This window comes from Amblyraja radiata, chromosome 34 (genome assembly GCF_010909765.2).
Source record: "Amblyraja radiata isolate CabotCenter1 chromosome 34, sAmbRad1.1.pri, whole genome shotgun sequence".
In the NCBI taxonomy this organism is placed as follows: domain Eukaryota; kingdom Metazoa; phylum Chordata; class Chondrichthyes; order Rajiformes; family Rajidae; genus Amblyraja; species Amblyraja radiata.
The window spans coordinates 5,965,962-5,989,616 of NC_045989.1; the positions used below are offsets into that span (position 1 = coordinate 5,965,962).

At 49.2% G+C, this 23,655-nt stretch overlaps 1 protein-coding gene across 4 annotated transcripts; it reads left to right on the top strand.

Moving 5' to 3' along the window:
- Window positions 1–388: 388 nt before the first annotated feature.
- On the top strand, window positions 389–22,442 carry hapln3 (hyaluronan and proteoglycan link protein 3). Of its 4 annotated transcripts, XM_033050614.1 has the most exons (6): window positions 579–718; window positions 14,585–14,741; window positions 16,314–16,679; window positions 18,178–18,480; window positions 19,902–20,077; window positions 22,072–22,442. In XM_033050614.1, the coding sequence occupies exons 2-6, from the start codon at window positions 14,618–14,620 to the stop codon at window positions 22,081–22,083; spliced, it is 981 nt and encodes a 326-aa protein (XP_032906505.1). In that variant the 5' UTR covers window positions 579–718; window positions 14,585–14,617; the 3' UTR covers window positions 22,084–22,442. The 4 variants fall into 4 exon arrangements, with proteins under 4 accessions (XP_032906504.1, XP_032906505.1, XP_032906502.1 ...); XM_033050613.1 differs by lacking the exons at window positions 579–718; window positions 22,072–22,442 and adding an exon at window positions 389–561 and having other exon boundaries at window positions 19,902–20,247; XM_033050611.1 differs by lacking the exon at window positions 22,072–22,442 and having other exon boundaries at window positions 19,902–20,247.
- The last annotated feature ends 1,213 nt before the right edge of the window (window positions 22,443–23,655 follow it).

Sequence of the window (23,655 nt, forward strand, 5' to 3'; positions counted from 1 at the left end):
CACTCATATAACATACACACACACGTATTCACATCCACTCGCACACACACTCACACACAGTCACTTACTTACATACACACACTCACTCACACACACACTCACTCATGCACACTCACACACACTCACTCACACAATCACACTCACTCACGCACACACAACATACACGCACACTCACATCCACTCTCACACACACACTGACACAATCACACACACTCACACACACTGACACAATCACTCACACTCACTTAACATACACTCACACTCACATAACATACACTCACATCTACTCACACACACTGACACACACACGTGGACAGCAGGTAGCCCCGAAGTCACAGTAAGCTTTAGCATCTCACTCAGAGTTAGAGTGTACTTGATGCGAGTGGACAATGTAGGATGTAGTGCTGGTCTAAAGGAGCTACTACAGCGGACAAGCAGTCGCGGTGGTCTCCTGCTAAAACCCACTGGGTAATTGCAGAGTGTTGACGGATACTGCGGCTGGGGCGAGTGGAGGAGCTGCCTTAAGGACGTAGCGTCACTGGACTGACTGGTGACGTCGAGGTACTTTAGCCCCCTTTTTTTTTTATAAAGTACAGTTATTAGCTTGCAAGGATCTACTACAAGCTCTGGGGTACAAAGGAGCAGCAACACTTGCCAAGGAGTGGGACTTCAAGTTTGAAGGAAACTTCACCCGAAAGAACGAAAGTTGTCCATCTTTGTAAGTTGATGATACTGACTGAACTGCTTAAAGATGCAACTCCAAATGCATGCTGTTTCAATGCACAATGTTTTGCAAACGTCTAGATGTGTAGATTAGCACAGATGCTAACCGAATACGTGTTTTACCGAAATTTAGAAAAACCAAATCAACATTTGCAATTCCCTTTTAAAGTTTGCTACAACTAAAATGTGGAGAAAAGGGAAATGAAGTTTGTTGTTGGGGGAATGAGGGCAGGTCGATGTGGGGTAATGCAATATTCATTCGGATCTTGGCTCCACCGTGATTCGGGACAGAAAAGCTGCGATCTCGTTGCTTTATAATGCGTCAACTATAGGAATTTAACCCGCAGTAAAATCTTGACAAATTCAGAATACAAAATCGAATGTTCGTTTTGTGAAATAAAATTATCAATCGCTATTATTGATTTGGTTATGAAGGTTTTTAAAAAAAAGTTTTCTGGTAAAACGAGGTAACCCACATGAATCGATCCACATTTAAATCGGATTGTGTGTGAATTTCGGAATATTTTTTTTTGAAGTGGTTGTTACTGGGTTAAGATTGCTATGATCTGAACTGTACCTTAATTGTTATATATGTTAAATTATATGTTCAATTATATATGGAATTGAAAAAGAAACAAAAGGAGCACACGGAGAAAGACCTCTGGTGATGGTCGGTCTGCAGTCAGAATCAGAGGTTCGTGCAGAGGCGAAGTTTTTGAAAGTTTCAAAACTTCCCAAAACTTTTGGAGAAGTTTGGACGCAAACTTTAGGAGAAGCAAACTGCTGTCTGGTGCTCCCTCTGGCGGCGGCGCTGCGGACTGCAGCAGTCGCCACTCAGCAAAGGGATGCACTAGACTAGTGTGTGTGTGTGTACGTGCACCGACTCCAGTGAGAATGTTAAAACAAAGTCCTCACAATGCACATCCAATTAGTCCTACCACCAAAAAATAACTCCTTCCAGATGCACCCAGGAACATGGTTTCAATTGCTTTTGTGTGTGTGTGTGTGGCTTGTGTTGCTATTTTTAAGTGGTTTTAATTTTAATGCAGTCTCTGGACGTTTTCACCCCAGAGCGCCCGGCTGCACCGCTCTCTGCTCTCTCCACTTTCCCATCAGGTTGAGAATCTTTTCACACCGGTGCAGCCAGCATCTGTGTTTAGTTACAACGCGCGTACGTTGGCTGACAGCACCAACAGCCACTTGCAGTTTGCATTGGCGACTATACAACGTTGCAAAAGGGGGAAAAAAGACCCATTCTGGAAAATGAACAAACACAATTTGATTGAAGCAGAGATCAGGGCAGGGAACAGCTAGGAATGACAGCTTGAAATGATTGAGGCAGTGCAGTGTAGGTTCACGAGATTGATCCCTGGGATGGCGGGACTGTCATATTGGGGGAAATTGAAAAGACTGGGCTTGTATTCACTGGAGTTTAGAAGGATGAGGGGGTAACTTATAGAAACATATAAAATTTATAAAAGGACTGGACAAGCTAGATGCAGGGAAAATGTTCCCAATGTTGGGCGAGTCCAGAACCTGGGGCCACAGTCTTAGAATAAAGGGGAGGTCATTTAAGACTGAGGTGAGAAAATTTTTTTTCACCCAGAGAGTTGTGAATTTATGGAATGCCCTGCCACAGAGGGCAGTGGAAGCCAAAGCACTGGATGGATTTAAGAGAGAGTTAGATAGAGCTCTAGGGGCTAGTGGAGTCTAGGGATATGGGGAGAAGGCAGGCATGGGTTATTGATTGGGGACGATCAGCCAAGATCACAAAGAATGGCGGTGCTGGCTCGAAGGGCCGAATGGCCTCCTCCTGCACCTATTTTCTATGTTTCTATTTCCCACGTTGCTGTAGTTGAGAAACTGCAGATAGTAAATGTCGATGGGAGCGACAGGGCCATGTCAGTGCCCAGTGTAAATAAACACCAGTTACACTTCAGCTTATTTATTTATTTATCCTGAAGAGTTTGAACTCCAGCCTGGAGCTGTGGATAGAGGCGGGTTTGTAAAGAAAGGCCATCGGGGGAAGCGTTTAAAGAAGGAACTGCAGATGCTGGAAAATCGAAGGTAGACAAAAGTGCTGGAGAAACTCAGCGGGTGCAGCAGCATCTATGGAGCGAAGGAAATAGGCAACGTTTCGTCCCGAAACCCTTTGGGTTTCGACCCGAAACGTTGCCTATTTCCTTTGGGTTTCGTCCCGAAACGTTGCCTATTTCCTTCGCTCCATAGATGCTGCTGCACCCGCTGAGTTTCTCCAGCACTTTTGTCGACCATCGCGGGGAATCTGGGCGGTGGCCCTTCACCGTGGGTTGAAATATTCAGCACACACCCACTCTCATTCCAAAGATAGGCACAAAATGCTGGAGTATAACTCAGCGGGGGCAGGCAGTCTGAAGAAGGGTCATGACCCCGAACGTCAACCATTCATTCGTCACCCGCTGAGTTCCTCCAACTTTTTGTGTCTATCTTCAGTTTAAACCAGCATCTGCTGTTCCTTCCTACGCACTGTTATTCCAAGCTGCTGTTGGGAGGGGGCTGCACTGAGATGCACTGAGATGCACTGGTGTGAACGAGTGTGGGCTCAATAGACAATAGACAATAGGTGCAGGAGTAGGCCATTCGGCCCTTCGAGCCAGCACCGCCATTCAATGTGATCCAGGCTGATCATCCCCAATCAGTACCCCGTTCCTGCCTTCTCCCCATATCCCCTGGCTCCGCTATCTTTCAGAGCCCTATTTAGCTCTCTCTTGAAAGTATCCAGAGAACCTGCCTCCACCGCCCTCTGAGGCAGAGAATTCCACAGACTCACCACTCTCTGTGAGAAAAAGTGTTTCCTCGTCTCCGTTCTAAATGGCTTACTCCTTATTCTTAAACTGTGGCCCCTGGTTCTAGACTCCCCCAACATCGGGAAAATGTTTCCTGCCTCTAGCTTGTCCAAACCCTTAACAATCTTATATGTTTCAATGGGCCAAAGGGCCCGTTTCCGTGCTGTATCCTTCAATCAACGAATCAAACCAAAACATCATTTCTCTCTCTAATGCGTGGTTGGCATCATGTGTTGGGAAGAGATCTCTCTGTTGTGAAGGAAGGGCCTGCCACCTTCGCTGCCCGTTAACCCCGCTCAGCTTCACGCCCACCTTGGTTTGTCTAAGGGGGTAGGATCCCAATATTAATAAGTCCACGAATGGGACAAGTTTACCTTCATGTGCAAATTCCACAGTTTAGTTTAGTTCAGGTTAGTTTATTGTCACGTGTACCAAGGTACAGTGAACAGCTTTTGATGCTCGCTAACCAGTCAGCGGAAAGACTATACATGATTGCAATCGAGTCATCCCCAGTGTACAGATACAAGATGAAGAATAACGTTTAGTGCATGGTAAAGTCCAGTAAAGTCTGATCAAAGCTAATCCGAGGGTCTCCAATGAGGTAGATAGTAGCACTGGAGAAGGCAGGAGAATGGTGTTGAGAGGGAAAGATAGATCAGCCATAATTGAATGGCGGAGTAGACGATGGGCCGAATGGCCTATTTCTGCTCCAAAAACATATGAACTTATAAGGGGAAGGACCTAATTTTCTAACAGAGAACACTGTATCTCTGGAGAATAGATTTGATGAGGTATCTGAAACTCAGAGCCTGAAAGAATGATGGAGCATAAACTGTCTCCATATTTTTCAGTTTAGTTTATTTTATTTTAATTTAGTTTATTGTCACGTGTATGGAGGTGCAGTGGAAAGCTTTTGTAGCGTGCTATCCAGTCAGCAGATAGACAATAGATGATTACAATCGAGCCATCTATAGTGTACAGATACATGATAAAGGGAGTAACTTGAATAGCGTTTAGTGCAAGGTGAAGTCCAGTAACGTCTGATGGAGTCGGAGCGAGTTGTCACCAGGAGATGTTGATGTCTGGCGTTGGACCACCTGCTTTGCCATGTGCAGCAAGACTGTCCACGGAGCCACTGCCTCACCACTCCAAGGACCCAGGTTCAATCCTGACATCAGCCTGACGTCTGTGTGGAATTCACCCGTTCTCCGTGGGTTTTGCCTGGTTATAAGGAATAGGAGTAGAGTTAGACCATTTGGCCCATCAAGTCTAGTCCGCCATTCAATCATGGCTGATCTATCTCTCCCTCCTAACCCCATTCTCCTGCCTTCTCCCCATAACCTCTGGCACCTGTACTAATCAACAATCTATCTATCTCTGCCTTAAAAATATCCACTGACTTGGCCTCCACAGCCGTGTGTGGCAAAGAATTCCACACATTCACCACCCTCTGACTAAACGGTTTCTGCCAAGGATACACTCGGCTGGTGGAAGTCACCCCTAGTGCCCTTGGTGGCAAACAGAATCAAAGAAGAGTTGATAGAGTTTGGCAGAGTTATAGGTTTAAGGTTAGGGGGGGGCGGGGGGATTTAATAGGGATCTGAGGGGTAACCTTTTCACACAGGGCGGGTGTATAGAACTGGAGGAGGTAGTTGAGGCAGGAACTATCACAACGTTTCAGAAACATTTGGACAGGTACATGGATAGGATAAGTTTAGAGGGCCAAAGGCAGGCAGGTGGGACTAGCGTAGATGGGGCGTGTTGGGCGGTGAGGGTGGGATGTTTCCACGCTGTACGACTCCATGATTATGATGTGTTGGGAGAGAGAATAAGTGGCAGGGATGCAGGGATGACAGGAGGCTCTCAGGAATTGACCTAGATAGAGCGGATGTGCAGAGAGTGGGAGAGTCCAGGACCAGAGGGCACAGCCTTAGAATGAAAGATCATACCTTTAGAGTGGGGAAGTGGAGGAATTTCAATAGACAGAAGGTGGTGAATCTGTGGAATTCATTGCCACAGATGGCAGTGGAGGCCAAGATATTGGGAATTTTTAAAGCAGAGGTTGATAGATTCTTGATTAGTACGGGTGTCAAAGGTTACGGTGAGAAGGCAGGAGAATGGGGCTGAGAGGGAAAGATCGATCGGCCTTGATCAAATGGCGGAGCAGACTTGATGAGTCAAATGGGAGTAATTTTGCTCCTATGTCTTATGGACATGAACCCATTCAGCCAAACAGCCTCCCCCTGTCTTGCTATCAGTAGAGGCTTGATGCCAAAGATTCCTGGCCTTGATTACATTGATGGACACAAAAAGCTGGAGTAGCTCAGCGGGACAGGCAGCAACTCTGGAGAGAAGGAATGGGTGACGCTTCGGGTCGAGACCCTTCTTCAGACTCCAGAGAGGAAACCGGAAAACACCCGGAGGAAACGCTAGCGATCACAGGGACAACGTGCAAACTCCGCACAGACAGCACCTGAGGTGGGAATCGAACCTGGGTTTCTGGCGCTGTGAGGCAGCATTAGCTGTATGTAGACGATGAAGGTTGGACAGTTTCCCACTGACCCTGCCTACCCCAGTGGCGGGGTGAGGTATTGCAGAGAGAAGCCCCTCTTCGAGTTCCCTGCCCTGTACTTCTGCTGCCACCTGCTGTTGGACAACGCAACTGCAGGAGCCGGAAGAAACTTGCTGCTCGATTTTATTTTGTGCCAGAATCATGGACTGGAGATTTCGAATGTAAAATGTAGACTTCTATTTGCTCTAACATGTGCCATTTGTGGCTCTTGCTGTTAATGGAGCTCCCAGCCTGTATCTGAAGACCGAAAAGTCACCCATTCTTTCTCTCCAGAGATGCTGCCTGTCCCGCTGAGTTACTCCAGCACTTTGTGTGTCTATGACAGGAACCACCTCCGGCCAAACATAGAACATAGAACCATACAGCACAAGGAAAGGCCCTTCGGCCCACAATGTCTGTGCCGAACAAGATCATCACACATCGACCCACACATAACCCTTACCCTTCCATTCCCTGCATTTGACCTCGACTTTGACTTCGGGAGAGGAATGGAGAGCAGGGGAGAGACAAGTTTTGCCTTCCATCACAGTGAGGAGGAGGACTCACTGCGATGGATGTTTATGTGAATTGAATTGTGTTGGTGTGTGTCTTGGTTCTTTTTTTGTATGGCTGCAGAAACCAAATTTCGTTTGAACCTCATGTGAGGTTCAAATGACAAATAAAAGGTATTGTATTGTATTGTATTGTATATCCATGTGCCTATCTCTTCAATGCCACTAACATATCTGCTTCAATGACCATCCCAGCAGCACATTCCAGGCACTCACCATCCACTGTGTAAAAAAATCTTGCCCTGAACACTCCTTTAAACTTTGTCCCTCTCACCTTAAAGCTAATCACATCAGGTCCAAGTTTCAGTGCTGTCCTCAGCCAACCATTGTAAACGCTGAGGTCACCAGGGCAACTCTGACCTCGCCTGTCAGAATATTCCATTAGGTATCGGTTTAGTTTAGTTATTGTCAGATGTACAGAGAAACAGTGTAAAGCGTGTTCGGCGCGTGACCCAGTCAGGTGATACTAGACTTGAGTGCAGTATTTAAGAAGGAACTGCAGATGCTGGAAAATCGAAGGTAGACAAAAGTGCTGGAGAAACTCAGCGGGTGCAGCAGCATCAATGGAGTGAAGGAAATAGGCAACGTTTCGGCCCGAAACCCTTGGTCTCAAACCCCACCGCAAATGCTCCGCCCATCGCCTCCAGCCGCCGACCCTCCGCCTCCGCATATCGAAGTCGTCGTGGCCCATTGTCTGAGCCCATCACTGCAATTGATGATGTTTTCTGGGGGCGAGGGAGGTGAATTTGTGGATTGATCACGGGGCCTCCAACATTCCCCTTCACTTTCCACTCCAACCATCTTGGAGTTATCCATGTGAGATGAAACATGCTGAATGATACTTTATGAATGAAGGATTGATACTTTATTATCACATGTGACGTGTCACAGTGAAATTCTTTGCTGTGTGCACCACACAAGGTATGCAAAGGGTCGCTATGTGAAGGCGGCCACATTGTTACAAAGTGTTGAATACGGTCCTCAATGGTCCCTCTTTGTTCTTGGCCGTTCCCCCACGTCAGGTCCCTCTTTCCATCCATCTCTGACCCCCAGCTCTGTCTGTAACTAGGAACTAACTTGTCTCCTCACTGGTAGACAAAAATGCTGGAGAAACTCAGCGGGTGAGGCAGCATCTATGGAGCGAAGGAAATAGGCGACGTTTCGGGCCGAAACCCTTCTTCAGACTGACCCAGTTATAGTGAAGGCCTTCAACCTAAACATGTAACTCTTTCCACAGACACTGATTTATTGCAATATTTATTATCTGAAATAGTGGATTTGTATTTTGAAAAATACTCAACTGTGGCAGAGTTACCCACCGCGCTCGTGACGCGGGTTCGATCCTGACCACGGCTGCTGTCCCTACGGAGTTTGTACGTTCTCCCCGCGACCTGCGTGGGTTTTCTCCCGGTGCTCCGGTTTCCTCCCACACTCCAAAGACGCACAGGTTTGTAAGCTGACTGGCTTGGTATAATTGTGTGTGCAGGGTAGTGTTAATGTGCGGGGATCGCTGGTTGGTGCGGACTCAGTGGGCCGAAAATGCCTGTTTCCACACTGTATCTCTAAACTAAACTATTCTCCACAGATGGCCCAGTGGCGACACGCACTCCATGTGTTCCACTAATCTACAAATAGTGATCAAAGTACAAATAGTGATCAAAGACACCTTCCAGAGTTCAATAGTTAGCCTCTACACGATCATTACAAAGAGACAGGGACATACATTGACTGAAGGTTATTTCAAGGATTGAGTTAGCCAGTTTTTGGCGGGTTGAATCTGCTAATGTGTCCAATTTATAGGAAAGACCTTGAAATTCCCTTGAACTGATGTGGCTACAGGAATATGGTCTGCAGGTTAGGCAGAACATAGTTTAGTCTGAAGAAGGTTCTTGACCCGATATGTCACCCATTCCTTCCCACCACTAGCCACATCTTCCCATCTCCACCCCTTTCTGCTTTCCACAGAGACCGTTCCCTCTGCAACTCCCTGGTCAACTCGTCCCTTCCCACCCAAACAACCCCCTCCCCGGGTACTTTCCCCTGCAACCGCAGGAGATGCAACACCTGCCCCAATACCACCTCCCTCGACTCCATCCATGGACCCTGACAGTCTTTCCAGGTGAGGCAGAGATTCACTTGCATCTCCTCCAAACTCATCTACTGTATCCGCTGTTCCAGGTGTCGACTCCCATATATTGGTGAGACCAAGCGCAGGCTCGGCGATCGTTTCGCTGAAAACCTCTGTTCAGTTGGTCTAAACCTACCTGATCTCCTGGTTGCTAAACACTTGATTTCAAGTAACCCTTGCTTTCCCTCTCTCTCCATCCCTCCCCTTCCCAGTTCTCCCACCAGTCTTACTGTCTCCGACTACATTTTATCTCTGTTTGCTTTGTTGTTACCTTCTCCCAGCTAACCATGATCTATTCTACATACTCCTTGATCTCCATTTCCTTTTGCCGTATTTTCACACTTTCCATTTCCTTATCTCTGAAATCCCTCTCCCCTTTCCTCTGAAGAAAGGTCTCGACTCGAAACATCCCCATTCCTTCTCCCAGAGATGCTGCCTGTCCCGCTGTGTTACTCCAGCATTTTGGGTCTATCTTCGGTTTAAACCAGCATCTGCAATTCCTTCTCACATTCCTTCTTTAGTTTAGTTTAGAGGTACATCATGGAAACAGGCCCTTCGTTTTTTTTAAATGCAAAGAACAAAAAAAGGGAATATTTGTGATAGGATGGTGGAGGTGTGAGCGAAGATATCCTCGATACTTCTGGCACAAGGGCTGTTCTGAGTCTGAAGAAGGGTTTCGGCCCGAAACGTTGCCTATTTCCTTCGCTCCATAGATGCTGCTGCACCTGCTGAGTTTCTCCAGCTTTTTTGTGTACCTCCTGTTCTTCCAAGTCAGGCCACCAGATGGCAGACATCAGGCAGTTCCCAGCGCTCAGCAGCCCCTCTATGTGGCCGAACCAGGCACTACAAGGTTGCAACACTGTCCAAGGACACGTCCAATGATCTGGAGAATGTTAGTTCATGCGGCAATAAATCAATATCTACTGCTTATCAAATCTCTCAGCAGACTTTCCCGGAGCCATGTTGGTTTATTGGTTTGTGCTGTTCCCAGTTTTCTTACTTGCAGAAGGAAAAATTGCATTAATAGCACAGAGAGATGATGGAAAAATCACAGAACAAAGAACCGTACGTACAGCATAGGAACAGGTCCTTCAGCCCACAATGTCAGAGCCACACGTAATTCCGGATAAAGTTCCCTACAAATGGCTACGTAGTTTGTACGTTCTCCCCATGACCTGTGTGGGTTTTCTCCCACACTCCAAAGACGCCCAGGTTTGTAGGTTAAGTGGCTCCGATTAAATTAGAAATTGTCTCTAGTGTGTGTCGAACAGCATTAGTGTGCGGGAATCGCTGGTCAGCACAGACTCGGTGGGCCGAAGGGCCCGTTTCTGGGCTGGATCACTAAACTAAACCAGATCGATAGCTTTCTCTACGTGTGGGTTCACGTGCTGGTCAAGAGCCAAGAGGCAAGAGTGTTTTATTGTCATATGTCCTAGATAATAATAATAAATTTAATTTTTATAGCGCTTTTCTAAGACTCAAAGTCGCTTTACAATAGTAACAGACAATAGCAAACGGAGAAGCGGCGAACAAACAGCGCCAGCGTCCTCTCCGTGCAGCACATAAAGAAAGAATACAGACATAACAATAATAAAGACATTTAAACATGAAAACATCCCCCCACAATGGTTCCCATTATGAGGGAAGGCACAAAGTCCAGTCCCCATCCCCAGTTCACCCATAGTCGGGCCTATTGAGGCCTCCACAGTTGCCTCCACGGAGGCCCGATGTTCCAGGCTGTTCTCGCCGGGTGATGGTACTCCGGCGTTGGGAGAATCCTCACAGCGGCTTGGGAACCCTGGAACGGCCGCTTCCGTACTGGAGACCGCGGCTTCCGAAGCCAACAAGGCCGCGCCGGATGGAGCTCCACAACTGGTGATCTCGTCGAGAGATCCCAGGCTCCCGATGTAAAGTCAGCGCCGCCGCCCGCAGCTGGCCGCTCCTCAGACCCGCAGCTCCGCAATGTTTTTTATCGCCGGTCCCAGCATACCGGAGTCCCAGCGCGGCGACCCGGGCAAGGTATCGCCCGCTCCGCGATAGCGCTCCAGCGCTGTGCCGCTGCCGAAGCCGTGGTACTGGGCGGTCCCCGACAGGAAACGCCGCTCCAGGCCCGCTGGTAGGGTCGAAACTGCAGCCCGGAGAAAAGCTGCCTCTCCGACCAGGTAGGGACCCTGAAGTATAGTTTCCCCCCCCCCCCCCCCCCCCCCCCCCCCCCCCCCCCCCATAAAAAAGTTTAGACCTCCAAACAAAACACTTTAACTAACTCAAAAAAAAAAAAAGATGAAGAGACAGACAGCTGCTGGCTGGGCAGCGATGCACAGGACAGCGCCCCCAACCCGACATTCTTACTAGCTGCACCACAACTGCTTAAAAGTTAAGAGTATTTGCCCCAACCACCCCCACAGGCTGTGTTCAAGAGTCGAGAACTCTTATGCATCAGGAACTGAACAGCAAAATTCTTACTTGCTGCAGCATTGCAGACTCATTCTGTGGGGTGGTGAATCTGTGGAATTCTTTGCCACAGACGGCTGTGGAGGCCAAGTCAGTGGATATATTTCAGGCAGAGATGGATAGAGTCTTGATTTGTACAGGTGTCAGAGGTTACGGGGAGAAGGCAGGAGAATGGGGCCAGGAGTGATAGATAGATCGGCCATGATTGAATGGCTAAGTAGACATGATGGGCCGAATGGCCCAATTCTACTCCGATCACTTATGACCTTATGATTGCAGCCAACCTTTGTGTGAAGACGTCTCCTCCCAGATCCTCTCTTACCTTCTCACCCCTCTTGTTTTAGACACTTCCACTGTGCAATGTATTGTCTTTCCGCTGACTGGTTAGAACGCAACAAAAGCTTTTCACTGTACCTCGGTACACGTGACAATAAACTAAACTAAACTGATGTTGAATAACTTAAATATTTCTCAAGACACCAGGGGAAATAAAAGGCCATTTCTTTATTTTAAAAGTTCACGTGAGAGAGAGAGAGCAACAGAGTTCAAATTAAGGTCACTCTCATAAGGCACCTTTGACAGTGCGGCACTTCCTCCAAAGACCAGTCATCAAGTTTAGGTAGAGGTTGACTCGCACCTCCTCCACCCTCATCTTCTGCATCCGGTATAGTGTAGATATGTGAAGAGGAAAAGATTAGTGAAGACAAATGTAGGTCCCTTACAGTCATGAAACAGGTGAACTTATAATGGGAAACAAAGAAATGGCAGAACAGTTAAACGAGCACTTTGGTTCTGTCTTCACTAAGGAAGAATTTCCCAGAAATACTAGGGGACCGAGGATCTAGTGGGAGGGAGGAACTGAAAGGAATCCACATTTGGCAGGAAACGGTGTTGGCAAACTGTTGGGACTGAAGGCAGATAGATCCCCAGGGCCTGATGGTCTGCATCCCAGAGTACTCAAAGAGGTGGCCCTAGGAATCCTGGATGCATTGGTGATCATTTTCTAATATTCTCTCGACTCTGGATCAGTTCCTGTGAACTGGAGGGGAGCCATTGTAACCCCACTTTTTAAGAAAAAAGGGAGAGAGAAAACGGGGAATAATAGACCAGTCAGCTGTACATCGGTAATGGGGAAGATGCTTGTCGATTGTTAAAGATGCGATAGCAGCTCATTTGGAAAGCAGTGACAGGATCGGTCAAAGTCAGCATGGATTTATGAAGGGGAAATCATACTTGACTAATCTTCTGGAATTTTTTGAGGATGTAACAAGTAGAATGGATAAGGGGGTAGGGTATTGACATGGATAGAGAACTGGTTGGCAGACAGGAAGCAAAGAGTAGGAATTAACGGTCGCCAAACACTTAAACTCCCCCTCCCATTCCCAAACTGACTTTTCTGTCCTGGGCCTCCTCCACTGTCAGAGTGAGGCCACACGCAAATTGGAAAAACAGCACCTCATATTTTGTTTGGGCAGCTTACACCCCAGCAGTATGAATGTTGATTTCTCTAATTTCAAGTAACTCCTACATTCCCTTCCCCTTTCTCCCCCCTTCCCCCCCCCTTCCCGCCTCTCCCCCTCACCCCCCTCTCCCCCCTCCCCCACCCTAGTCATCCTACAAGTTCCACTGTTCACATCCTTGTATTCCTCTTGTTATCACACCTTGCCCAGCCAACAATGGGCCATTGTGGGCTCCACCCTTCATGAGGTCATTTGACCTCTGATTTGTTCTGGGCTTTTCAGGCCTCCAGTTTATTTCCGACCCCCTCCTCCCCACTCCACCCCTCTCAACTTTCAGCCTGAAGAAGCGTTCCGACCCGAAATATCACCTTCTCCTTTTCCCACTGAGTTACTCCAGTATTTTCTTTCTGTCTTCAGCATAAACCAGCATCTGCAATTCCTTCCTACACCGACTGAAGTATTGTGCTCAGTGAAACACAAAAAGTGCTGGAGTAACCCAGTATCCCTGGAGAACACGGACAGGTGACGTTTCAGCTTGTGACCCTTCCCCCTGGTCACCAGAGATGCTGCCTGATCTGCTGAGTTCCTCCAGCACTTTATGTCCTTTTTTGTAAGTCAGCATCTGCAGTTTCATGCTTCTACTGAAGCAGGGCCTTAGCCTGAAACGTCACCCATTCCTTCTCTCTGGAGATGCTGCCTGCCCCGCTGAGTTGCTCCAGCTTTTTGTGTCTATCTTTGGTGTAAACCAGCATCTGCAGTTCCTTCCTACACATTGCGCTGACTCGCTGGCGTGAGATTTGAACCGCTGACTCGTGGCGACAACAAACTGCTCAGCAGTGGCTGCTCCGCGGGAATGGGCACTACATAGGCATCATGGTGGCTCAGCGGTAGAGTTGCTGCCTTACTGCGCCAGAGACCCAGGTTCAATCCTGACTACAGGTGCTGTCTGTACGGAGTTTGCACGTTCTCCGAGTGACCACGTGGATTTTCTCAGAGATCTTCGGTTTCCTCCCACACTCCAAAGACGTACAGTTTTGTATGTTAATTGGCCTGGTATAAATGTAAAATTGTCCCTAGTGTGTGTAGGATAGTGTTAATGTGCGGGGATCACTGGTCGGCGCGGACTCGTGGGTCGAAGGGCCTGTTTCTGCGCTGTATCTCTAAACAAACATAAACTAAATTTCAGGTCGAAGGCCCTTCATCAGAATTGGGCTGCACTGTGGCTGCCAAAGTGAAGTCATGTCGGCCTAAATATTCTAAATCCGACTTACTAAACGATCTCTCAACTAAACTGAGATCCCGCTTAGTCATAGGTTGCCCCAGAAGCTGCTTTTGTTTTAAACAAAAATAAATGTAATCAATTATTACAATAATATATACAATACAAAATAACACTAAACAAACCCACCACCATAATACCAAATCACCCAATTGTCAAGGATGCATTCCACCCCCCGCGGTGCCCAGCGGTCACGGAAATCCCCCCGGGCGCCCGTGGACAGAGCGTAGTCCCTCTCTAACACCACCCGGGCACGGACGTAACCCCGGAAAAGGGGACAGGCAGCCGGTTCGGGTAGAGCCCTCCACTGCCTGGAGCCGTGACTCGCAGATGGCCAGCTTGGCCAGGCCCAGGGGCAACCCAACCAGGACGCCCTACCCTCTCCCCTACGCACAGGGTGTCCAAAGATGAGGATGGTGGGTATGAAGTGCAGCCAGAAGGCAAGGAGCAGCCCCTTTAGATATTGGAGCAGGGGCTGCAGCCTCACGCACTCCATGTACACGTGGAACACAGACTCTTCCAGCCCGCAACCGTGGCAGGCGGCCCCAGAAGCTTTGCCTCACTTCACCACTGGCTGTTGTTGTTGTGTTTGCAGGACGGTGGAGTGTGGGACAGAATACTCTCAGCGATGATGCTTGTTCTGGCGTTAGTGCTGCTGCTGCAGCTGGCTTGCTTGGCCCTGGGTCTGCCACAGAACGGTGCCTTCTATATCAACGGCAACAGCAACGGCAATGGCCATGGTAACGGCGAGTGTAAGTATGGCCGGCACTGCCACGGGGTGGCTGGTGCCCACAGGTTTGTGGGTTCATTGGCTTGGTAAAAATGTATAACTGAAATATTGTCCCTACTGAGTGTAAGGTGGTGTTAGTGTGGGGGGATCGCTGGTCGGCACGGACTCAGTGGGCCGAAGGGCCTGTTTCCACGCTGTATGTCTAAAGTCTAAAGATGGAAAGGATGATGAAGGCTTTTGGAATGCAAGCCTCATCAGTCAGGTTATTGAGTATAGAAGTTGGGACATTATGTTATAGTTGTACATGATGTAGGTGAGGTTGCATTTGGAGTTTTGTGTTCAGTTTTGGTGACCCTGCTATGGAAAGGATGTCATTAAAGCTGGAATGAGTGTCGGGAAGATTTGCAAGAATGATACCAGGACTTGAGGGCCTGAGCTGCAGGGAAAGGTTGAGCAGGCTGGGACTTTATTCCTTGGAGCGTAGGAAGCTATGGGGTGATCTTACAGAGACTTGGAACATCAGGAGCGGAATAGACTGGATGAATCTGGGCAATTTCCTTGTGAATCTTTGCCGCACTCTTTCCAGTTTAATGACATGTTTACTACCAGCCGGCAGACTGACACTGATCCTCAGCTGTGGCTTGGTGGGTCGAAGACTCTGAGTCCACGCCGTGACTCTCTAGAGTAATGAAGGACGAAGGATGTGGAGGGGATAAAGGTTGCAAATAGTGGAATATGATTCAGGATGGAGAGGGGAGAGTGAAACATAGAACTAGAGTCTAGAGTCAAGTCAAGATAATTTATTGTCATGTATCCCAGATAGGGCAATGACATTCTTGCTTGCTGCAGCACAACAGATATTGTAGTCATAAATACAAAACAGATCAGTGTGTCCATATACCATAGAATATATATATATATACTGTATATATACTGTATATATATATACATCAGTAAACAGATAAAGTGCAATAGGTTGTTATAGTTCATAGTTTGTTTGTAGTTGTGTTTAATAGTTTGATGGCTGTGGGGAAGAAGCTGTTCATGAACCTGGATGTTGCAGTCTTCAGGCTCCTGTACCTTCTACCTGAAGGTAGCGGAGAGATGAGTGTGTGGCCAGGATGGTGTGGGTCTTTGACGATGCTGCCAGCCTTTCTGAGGCAGCGACTGAGATAGATCCCATCGATGGTAGGGAGGTCAGAGCCGATGATGCACTGGGTGATGGTTACGAATTTCTGTAGTCTTTTCTGCTCCTGGACGCTCAAGTTGCCGAACCAAGCCACGATGCAACCGGTCAGCATGCTCTCTACTGTAGAAGTCCGAGAGAATCATCCTTGACATACCGACTCTCCGTAATCTTCTCAGGAAGAGAACTAGAGGGAGGGGTGGTGGGGAATGGGGAGGGGTAGAGGGAGGTGGTGGGGGTGGTGGGGAGAGGGAATGAGGGAGGGGTGGAGGGGAGAGGGAACAGGAGGGAGGAGAGGGGGGAATCAAAATGGAGGCCCCAGGAAAGGGAGGGTTGGGAGGAAATGGAGGAGAGTTTAGGCTGGACAGTGGACACGAGCAACGGGTGGGTTTCATTGCTTGTTTACAGATTACAACGGGGTGAAGCTTCACATCGAGGCACAGGAGGAGCGCCTCTTTGCGTATCGGGGAGAGAACGTGACGCTGAGCTGCCGCTACCGCTACGAGCCGCCGGCCAATGGCAGCCGCAAGGTGCGCGTGAAGTGGTCCAAACTCAACATGGACTTCACCAAGGAGAGTGACGTGATGGTAGCCATCGGCCTGAGGCACCGCAGCTTTGGGGAGTTCAAGGAGCGGGTGTACCTGCAGCAGGCCCAGGAGAGGGACGTGTCGCTTGTCATCACTGACGTCAGGCTAGAGGACTACGGCAAGTACAAGTGCGAGGTGATCGACGGGCTGGAGGACGAGAGCGCCATTGTCGAGCTGGAGCTACGAGGTAGGTGCAGCTGCTGGGCCCATGGCCACCGTGTGCGGAGATGCGGGAACGGATCCCCACAACAGACCCCTGGAGCAGCCCAGTGGCCGAGCAGCATCTGTGGAGGCAGAGAAATGGTCAACGTCTCGGGCCGAGACCCTCCATTGGACCCTTCACCTGCACAGATGCTGCTCGGCTCACTGGGTTTAGTTTATAGTTCAGTTTAGGTTAGAGATACAGCGCAGAAACAGGCCATTCGGCCCATCGAGTCCACACTGACCCCCGCACACTAACACTATCCTACACACACAAGGGACAATTTACAATTTTACCGAAGCCAACTTCGGGAGGGAACCGGAGCACCGGAGAAAACCCACGCAGGTCACGGGGACAACGTACAAACTCTATACAGACAGCACCCGTAGTCAGGATCGAACCCGGGTCCCTAGCGCAGGAAGGCAGCAACTCTACCGCTGTGCCACCGTACTTTGTTGCCAAGTCTACCAACAGTATGTACAGTGAGACTCTTTTATTGCATACAGCTCAATGACAATCCTGCTATACATCACGCACAATCATACGAAGTGTAAAAGTGTAAGATAGTAGAGACACAAGAGTCTCCGAGCTTTAAATGCCATCCTGTACCAAAATGTAAAAGTGGTTCTTCCCCTTCCCTCCACCAATCCCCATACAAACTGAACCCCCTGAAGAAAGCTCTCGACCTGTAATGTCAGCTATCCATGTTCTCCAGAGATGCTGCCTGACCTGCTGAGTTACTCCAGGGCTTGGTGTCTGTTTGGCATTCTGGTAAACCTCCTCTCCAAAGCCTCCACACCCTTTTTGTAATGAGATGACCAGAATTGCAAGCAGGGCTCCAAATACCATCTCCCTAAAGTCGTTTGGAGCTGGTACATGACTTCTTGACTCGTATCCTCAATATGTGTCGGAAGGAACTGCAGATGCCAGTTTACACAGAAGATAGACACAAAATGTTGGAATAACTCAGCGGGTCAGCCAGCATCTCTGGAGAAAAGGAATAGGTGATGTTTCGGTTCGAGACCCTTCATCAGATTGAGAGAAGGGTCTTGACCCGAAACATCATCTACTCCTTTTCTCCAGAGATGCTGTCTGACTCGTTGAGATTAGTTTAGTTTAGTTTAGAGATACAGTGAGTATCCGCCCACTGAGTTCACACCGACCAGTGATCCCCGCACATTAACACTATCCTATACACATTAGGGACAATTTACATTTATACCAAGCTATTCAGCTGACTAACCTGTACGTCTATGTAACGTGGGAGGGTGGTGGTGTAGAAGATCTTGTAGAAAACCTACGCGGTCACGGGGAGAACGTACAAACTCCACACGGACAGCACCTGTAGTCGGCATTGAACCCGGGTCTCTGGCATCGTAGGCGCTCTAAGGCATTTTGTGTCAGTCTTCTACTTAATGCCACGACGGATGAAGACGCGCATGCCATGCCCGCCCTTGACCGCTGCATCTGCTTGTGTTGCCAGGTGTGGTCTTCCCCTACCAGCCTCACCACGGCAGGTACCAGCTCAACTTCCACGACGCCAAGCAAGCGTGCGAGGGGCAGGACGCCATGATCGCTTCCTTTGAGCAGCTGTTCCAGGCGTGGGAGGAGGGCCTGGACTGGTGCAATGCCGGCTGGTTGGGCGACGGCTCCGTGCAGTACCCCATCACCGCGCCACGTGGCCCGTGCGGGGGAAAGGACAACTCGGCCGGCGTACGCAACTACGGGCAGCGCCACAAGCACCTCCACCGATACGACGTCTTCTGCTTCGCCTCAACCTTGAAAGGTGCGGGACCCAGTGACCGGGTAAAACTGTGTGTGTGGGGGGGGGGGGGGGGGGGGGGCAAGCGAGCGAGCGATGGGGAGGTGGCTTCAGGGCACGGCTGGCAAGGTGGGCTGGCTTCAACCCTGTTGCTAGCCACAGATGGAGGCCTGGATACAGTGGATGTGGGGAGGATGTTTCCACTAGTGGGAGACTCTAGACCCAGAGGGCACAGCCTCAGAATTGTAGGACGTTCCTTTATGAAGGAGATGAGGAGGAATTTCTTCAGCCAGAGGGTGGTGAATCTGTGGAATTCATTGCCACTGACATCTGTGGAGGCCACGTCAATGGATATTGACAGGTTCTTGATTAGTACGGGTGTCAGGGGTTATGGGGAGAAGGCAGGAAAATGAGGATGAGAGGGAAAAATAGATCAACCATGATTGAATGGCGGAGCGGACTTGATGGGCCGAGTGGCCTAATTCTGCTCCTATCACTGATGAACTTATGAAGGAAGGAGGACGGAGTGAGTAACTCTCTCCAGGATGGGAGAGGCACTAACAGCGGCTGAAGCCGCACGATCCTGCGCCATTTCCCCCTGGTCTTGACACAGCTTGGGAGGAGATGTTGAAACCGTGGCTTCCTCCCAGGGTCACTGACGGGGAGGGGGGGGGACTTGAGAATCCATCCTGAAGGCCTGCTATATAGGGAAAATATATGGGCAGGCTAGGACTTTATTCTTTGGAGCGCCGAAGGTTGAGGGGTGATCTTATAGAGGCGTGTAAGATCACGAGGGGGAATAGACAGGATAAATGTATAGTTTTTCACCCAGAATAGGAGAGTCAAGAACCAGGGGACATAGGTTTAAGGTAAGAGAGGAGAAAGATTTAATAGGAAACTGAGGGGTAACTATTGGTGGGCCAAAGGTGGTAGTTGAGGCTGGTACTATAACACCATTTTAAATCAATGTGGGCAGGTATATGGATAAGAGTGGTTTCGAAGGGAACATAGTCCAAATCAAAGGTAGACAAAGGTGCTGGAGAAACTCAGCGGGTGCAGCAGCATCTAAGGAGCGAAGGAAATAGGCAATGTTTCGGGCCGAAACCCAAGGGAAGGAAATAGGCAACGTTTCGGGCTGAAACCCAAGGGTTTCGGCCCGAAACGTTGCCTATTTCCTTCGCTCCTTAGATGCTGCTGCACCCGCTGAGTTCCTCCAGCATTTTGTCTACCTTCGATTTTCCAGCATCCGCCGTTCCTTCTTAAACACAATAGTCCAAATCCAGGCAGTTGGGACTAGCATTGATGGGCCAGCATGAGCGAGTAGGGCTGAAGGGCCTGTGGCTTTGTTGTGCGACTCTGTGACTCTAACCCTCTGTCTGGAATGTTTGGCCCCCCCCTCTGCCGACCCCAGGTCTCTCAATGGACGTTCTTGTGTCTCGCTCCAGGTCAAGTCTACTTCCGCCGCCACCCGCTGAAGTACAACTATGAGGAGGCAGGGAGGGCGTGTCAGGACGATGGCGGAGAGATAGCCAAGGTTGGGCAGCTCTATGCCGCGTGGAAGTTCCTCAAGTTCGACCGGTGCGAGGCGGGCTGGGTCGCCGACGGCAGCGTGCGCTACTCCGTTGTCTTCCCCCGGCCCAAGTGTGGCCCGCCCGAGCCCGGCGTCCGCACCTTTGGCTTCCCCCGGAAGGAGATGAAGAAGTTTGGGGTCTACTGCTTTAAGATGAATTAAAGAGGCAGGGGAGGCTGCTGTGTTGATCACAGGAGAGCCCCCTCCTCACTGTTTATTGAGCCAGAGTCATGGCTCGTCTTTAAAGGTGAAATCAAATTATTTTAACAAAAATATTAAAATATGATCTTCTCACCCCTTTCCTTCGTCAGCATAGAAACAGGCCTTTTGGCCCACCGAGTCCACCCCTAATAACCAAACGCCTATTTCCTCTGCTCCCAATTTATTCTCCACACCTTCCAAACTACTCCCACCAAAATGTTCTGCTCATTTAGGATCCATTTAGTTTTTCAGACACAGCATGGAACCAGAATCCTTGTCCCACCGAGTCCATGCCGACTAGCGATCCCCCGCGCATTAACACTATCCTACACACACACACTTGGGACAATTTACACATACACCAAGCCAATTAACCTATAAACGGTACGTCTTTGGAGTGTGAGAGAAAACCAGAGCACCAGGAGAAAACCCACGCGGTCCCGGAGAGAACGTGCAAACTCCGTACAGACATGGTCGTGATTGAACCCGGGTCTCCGGTGCTGCGAGCGCTGTAAGGCAGCAACCCTACCGCTGTGCCACTGTGCCATCCATTTATACTGGTTTATACACAGTTCTGCAATGGCACGTATTTCGTAGTCTTGAGTTTTGTTTGCAATATTAGCGTATTAAATAATTAGGCCCAGGCGATGTGTTCTAAGTTAGGCTCATAATCTGTTTGTGCATTTACGCCTTAAATTGAAGGCTCAGTGAGAAGCGGCAGAGTTGCTGCCTTACAGCACCAGAGACCCCGGTTCGATCCTGACTATGGGCGCTGTCTGTGCGGAGTTTGCACATTCTCCTTTGAGTTTGAGTTTCCTCCGGGTGCTCCGGTTTCCAAATACATGCAGGTTTGTAGTTAATTGGCTTCTGTACATTTCCCCTAGTGTGTAGGCGAGAACTAGTGTATGGGTGATTGTTGGTCAGCTTGGACTCGGTGGGCCGAAGGGCCTGTTTCCATGCTGTATCTCTAAACTAAACTAAACTAAACTAAACTAAACTAAACTGAACTGAACTGAACTGAACTGAACTGAACAGTCTGAAGAAGTGTCCCGGCTCGAAACGTCAGCCAGTCTTTTTCTCCAGAGATGCTGCCTGACCCGCTAAGTTGCTCCAACACTTTGTGTCTATCTACACTAAACTAAATATGACCTAAGGTGTTCAGATACACGTAGGCAGGAACATTACAAACAGTGCATGTGTGCGTGTGTGATGGAATGTATGTGTTTTTCCTCACCACACCTTCACTCGATCATCTCTGATCTAACTCTTAGTTGGGTCAATGTTGGACTTACTTGGAGTCATCTTGACCCTGATTGCCTTCTCATTGATCAGCCTAGGGCTCCTAAATCATCTGATACTTGGGGTTCGGAGAGGGGTCCACCAGTGCAGATGAAGGAATAAGGAACTGCAGATGCTGGGTTGCAAGAGAAGATGCACGAGTGTTGGAGTAACTCAGTGCGTCAGGCAACATCTCTGGAGAAAGTGGATTGTCGGCGTTTCGGGTCCCCAGAGATGCTGCCTGAGCTGCTGAGCTACTCCAGTGTCTTCCTTAGTGTGGAGGAAACCAGTTGAACCAGACTTGCAGGACTCCCTCCTCTTAGGGACCAACTCCTCTGATCAGACACGTTCCTACTAGTCATACTAATCATTCCTGGCGCCTCTCTCAGGAGGCAGCTTCCCATGTACGAGGAAGACAATGCGCTTTGGTTACTTAACCACAAGAGTACGCACCATTGAGCCAAACCCTCTTCTCACTCGTCACACATTGTTGAGTCGAGTTGAGTTTATCGTCACGTACAGTAGCATTAACTGCTCATTGTTCAGCGCTGTGAGATCAGGAGCAGAGAGTTTCATGATGATGCCACCCTCTGATACCCTCCTCTTGACCGGCCATCAAACCCGGGACCCTCCAGATCTTCAGTGAGTCTCGAAGAACCAATGTCTCCTCTGTGCTCCGGGTGCTTTATACACATGGGGGCCAAGGAACGGCTCACACTCAGCGACTTCTCCCAGCGATTGGCGCGATTTCACCTTTAAAGAGAGAGCAATCTGACGATCTGAGAAATCAAGTGCTTTGTTTAGCCGGTTATCCAGAAAGTAAAGTATTGTAATAACTAGATATTCGGAGGGACTGCATAGCCCTTTCTTACACGGGACGTAAGGGTGGGAGCGGGGTGGGATGTAGAGGAGAGCGATTTGGGGCATTACATTTTTTTTTAAATCATGTTTTAAAGATATTTTATTACATATTATTAGTTCACAGCAGAATATATTGTAGCTCAAATCTATTTGGATGCTTGGGCTGAGCGTGCTGTAATGCAGAAATGCCCATTACAGATTGTAATATTACCTCCTGGCCTTGACCTGAATGAAGCCCCTTCACTTGGGCGGCTTCCAGCGGAGATAAGAAATGGCAATCGGAAGAGGGAATCCCAACTAACGTTTCACCAGTCTCCACAATCCCAACCTGACAGCGTGGAGACCTGTGGGAGCAGTGGGAATGGTCCCAGTACAGAGTGGGAGGCAATGGGGACAGTTCCAGCAGAGAGTGGGAGGCAGTGGGTATGGTCCCAGAACAGAATGGGGAACAGTAGGACAGTCCCTGCACAGTGTGGGCAGTTGGAAACAGTCCCAGCACAGGCTGGTGAACAGTGGGGATGGTCCCAGTACACGATGTTGGGTGTATGAGGAATATCCCAGCACAGAATGGGGAGCAGTGGGAACTGTCCCAGTACAGAGTGGGGAACATGAGGACTGTCTCAGCAGAGAATGGGGAACAGTGGGAATCTTTCCCAGCACAGAGTGGGAAGCAATGGGAACGGTCCCAGCACAGTGCGGGTGCAGTGGGAATGGTCCCAGTACAGTGTGGGTGCAGTGGGAACGGTCCCAGTACAGTGCGGGTGCAGTGGGAACGGTCCCAGTACAGTGTGGGTGCAATGGGAACGGTCCCAGTACAGTGTGCGTGCAGTGGGAACGGTCCCAGTACAGTGTGGGTGCAGTGGGAACGGTCCCAGTACAGTGTGGGTGCAGTGGGAACGGTCCCAGTACAGTGTGGGTGCAATGGGAACGGTCCCAGTACAGTGCGGGTGCAATGGGAACGGTCCCAGTACAGTGTGGGTGCAGTGGGAACGGCCCCAGTACAGTGTGCGTGCAGTGGGAACGGTCCCAGTACAGTGTGGGGATACAGCACTTTTGGAAACACTGTGTCTCCGTGTAATAATTTGCCAAATGAAATTCTGCATATTTGTATAAACGTGGATTTGAAAATCCATTCATGCTAAATATTCCAAGTTGTTTTGTGGTTTTTATTCAGTATTTGCTGCAATGCTGGAATTAATCTGAAATTCAGCCTGCTATCACCGTGATGCCGGGGACCTGGTGTCACTATTCCACATCTCTGAAACATCCAGTGCCCGCGGCCACAGGGA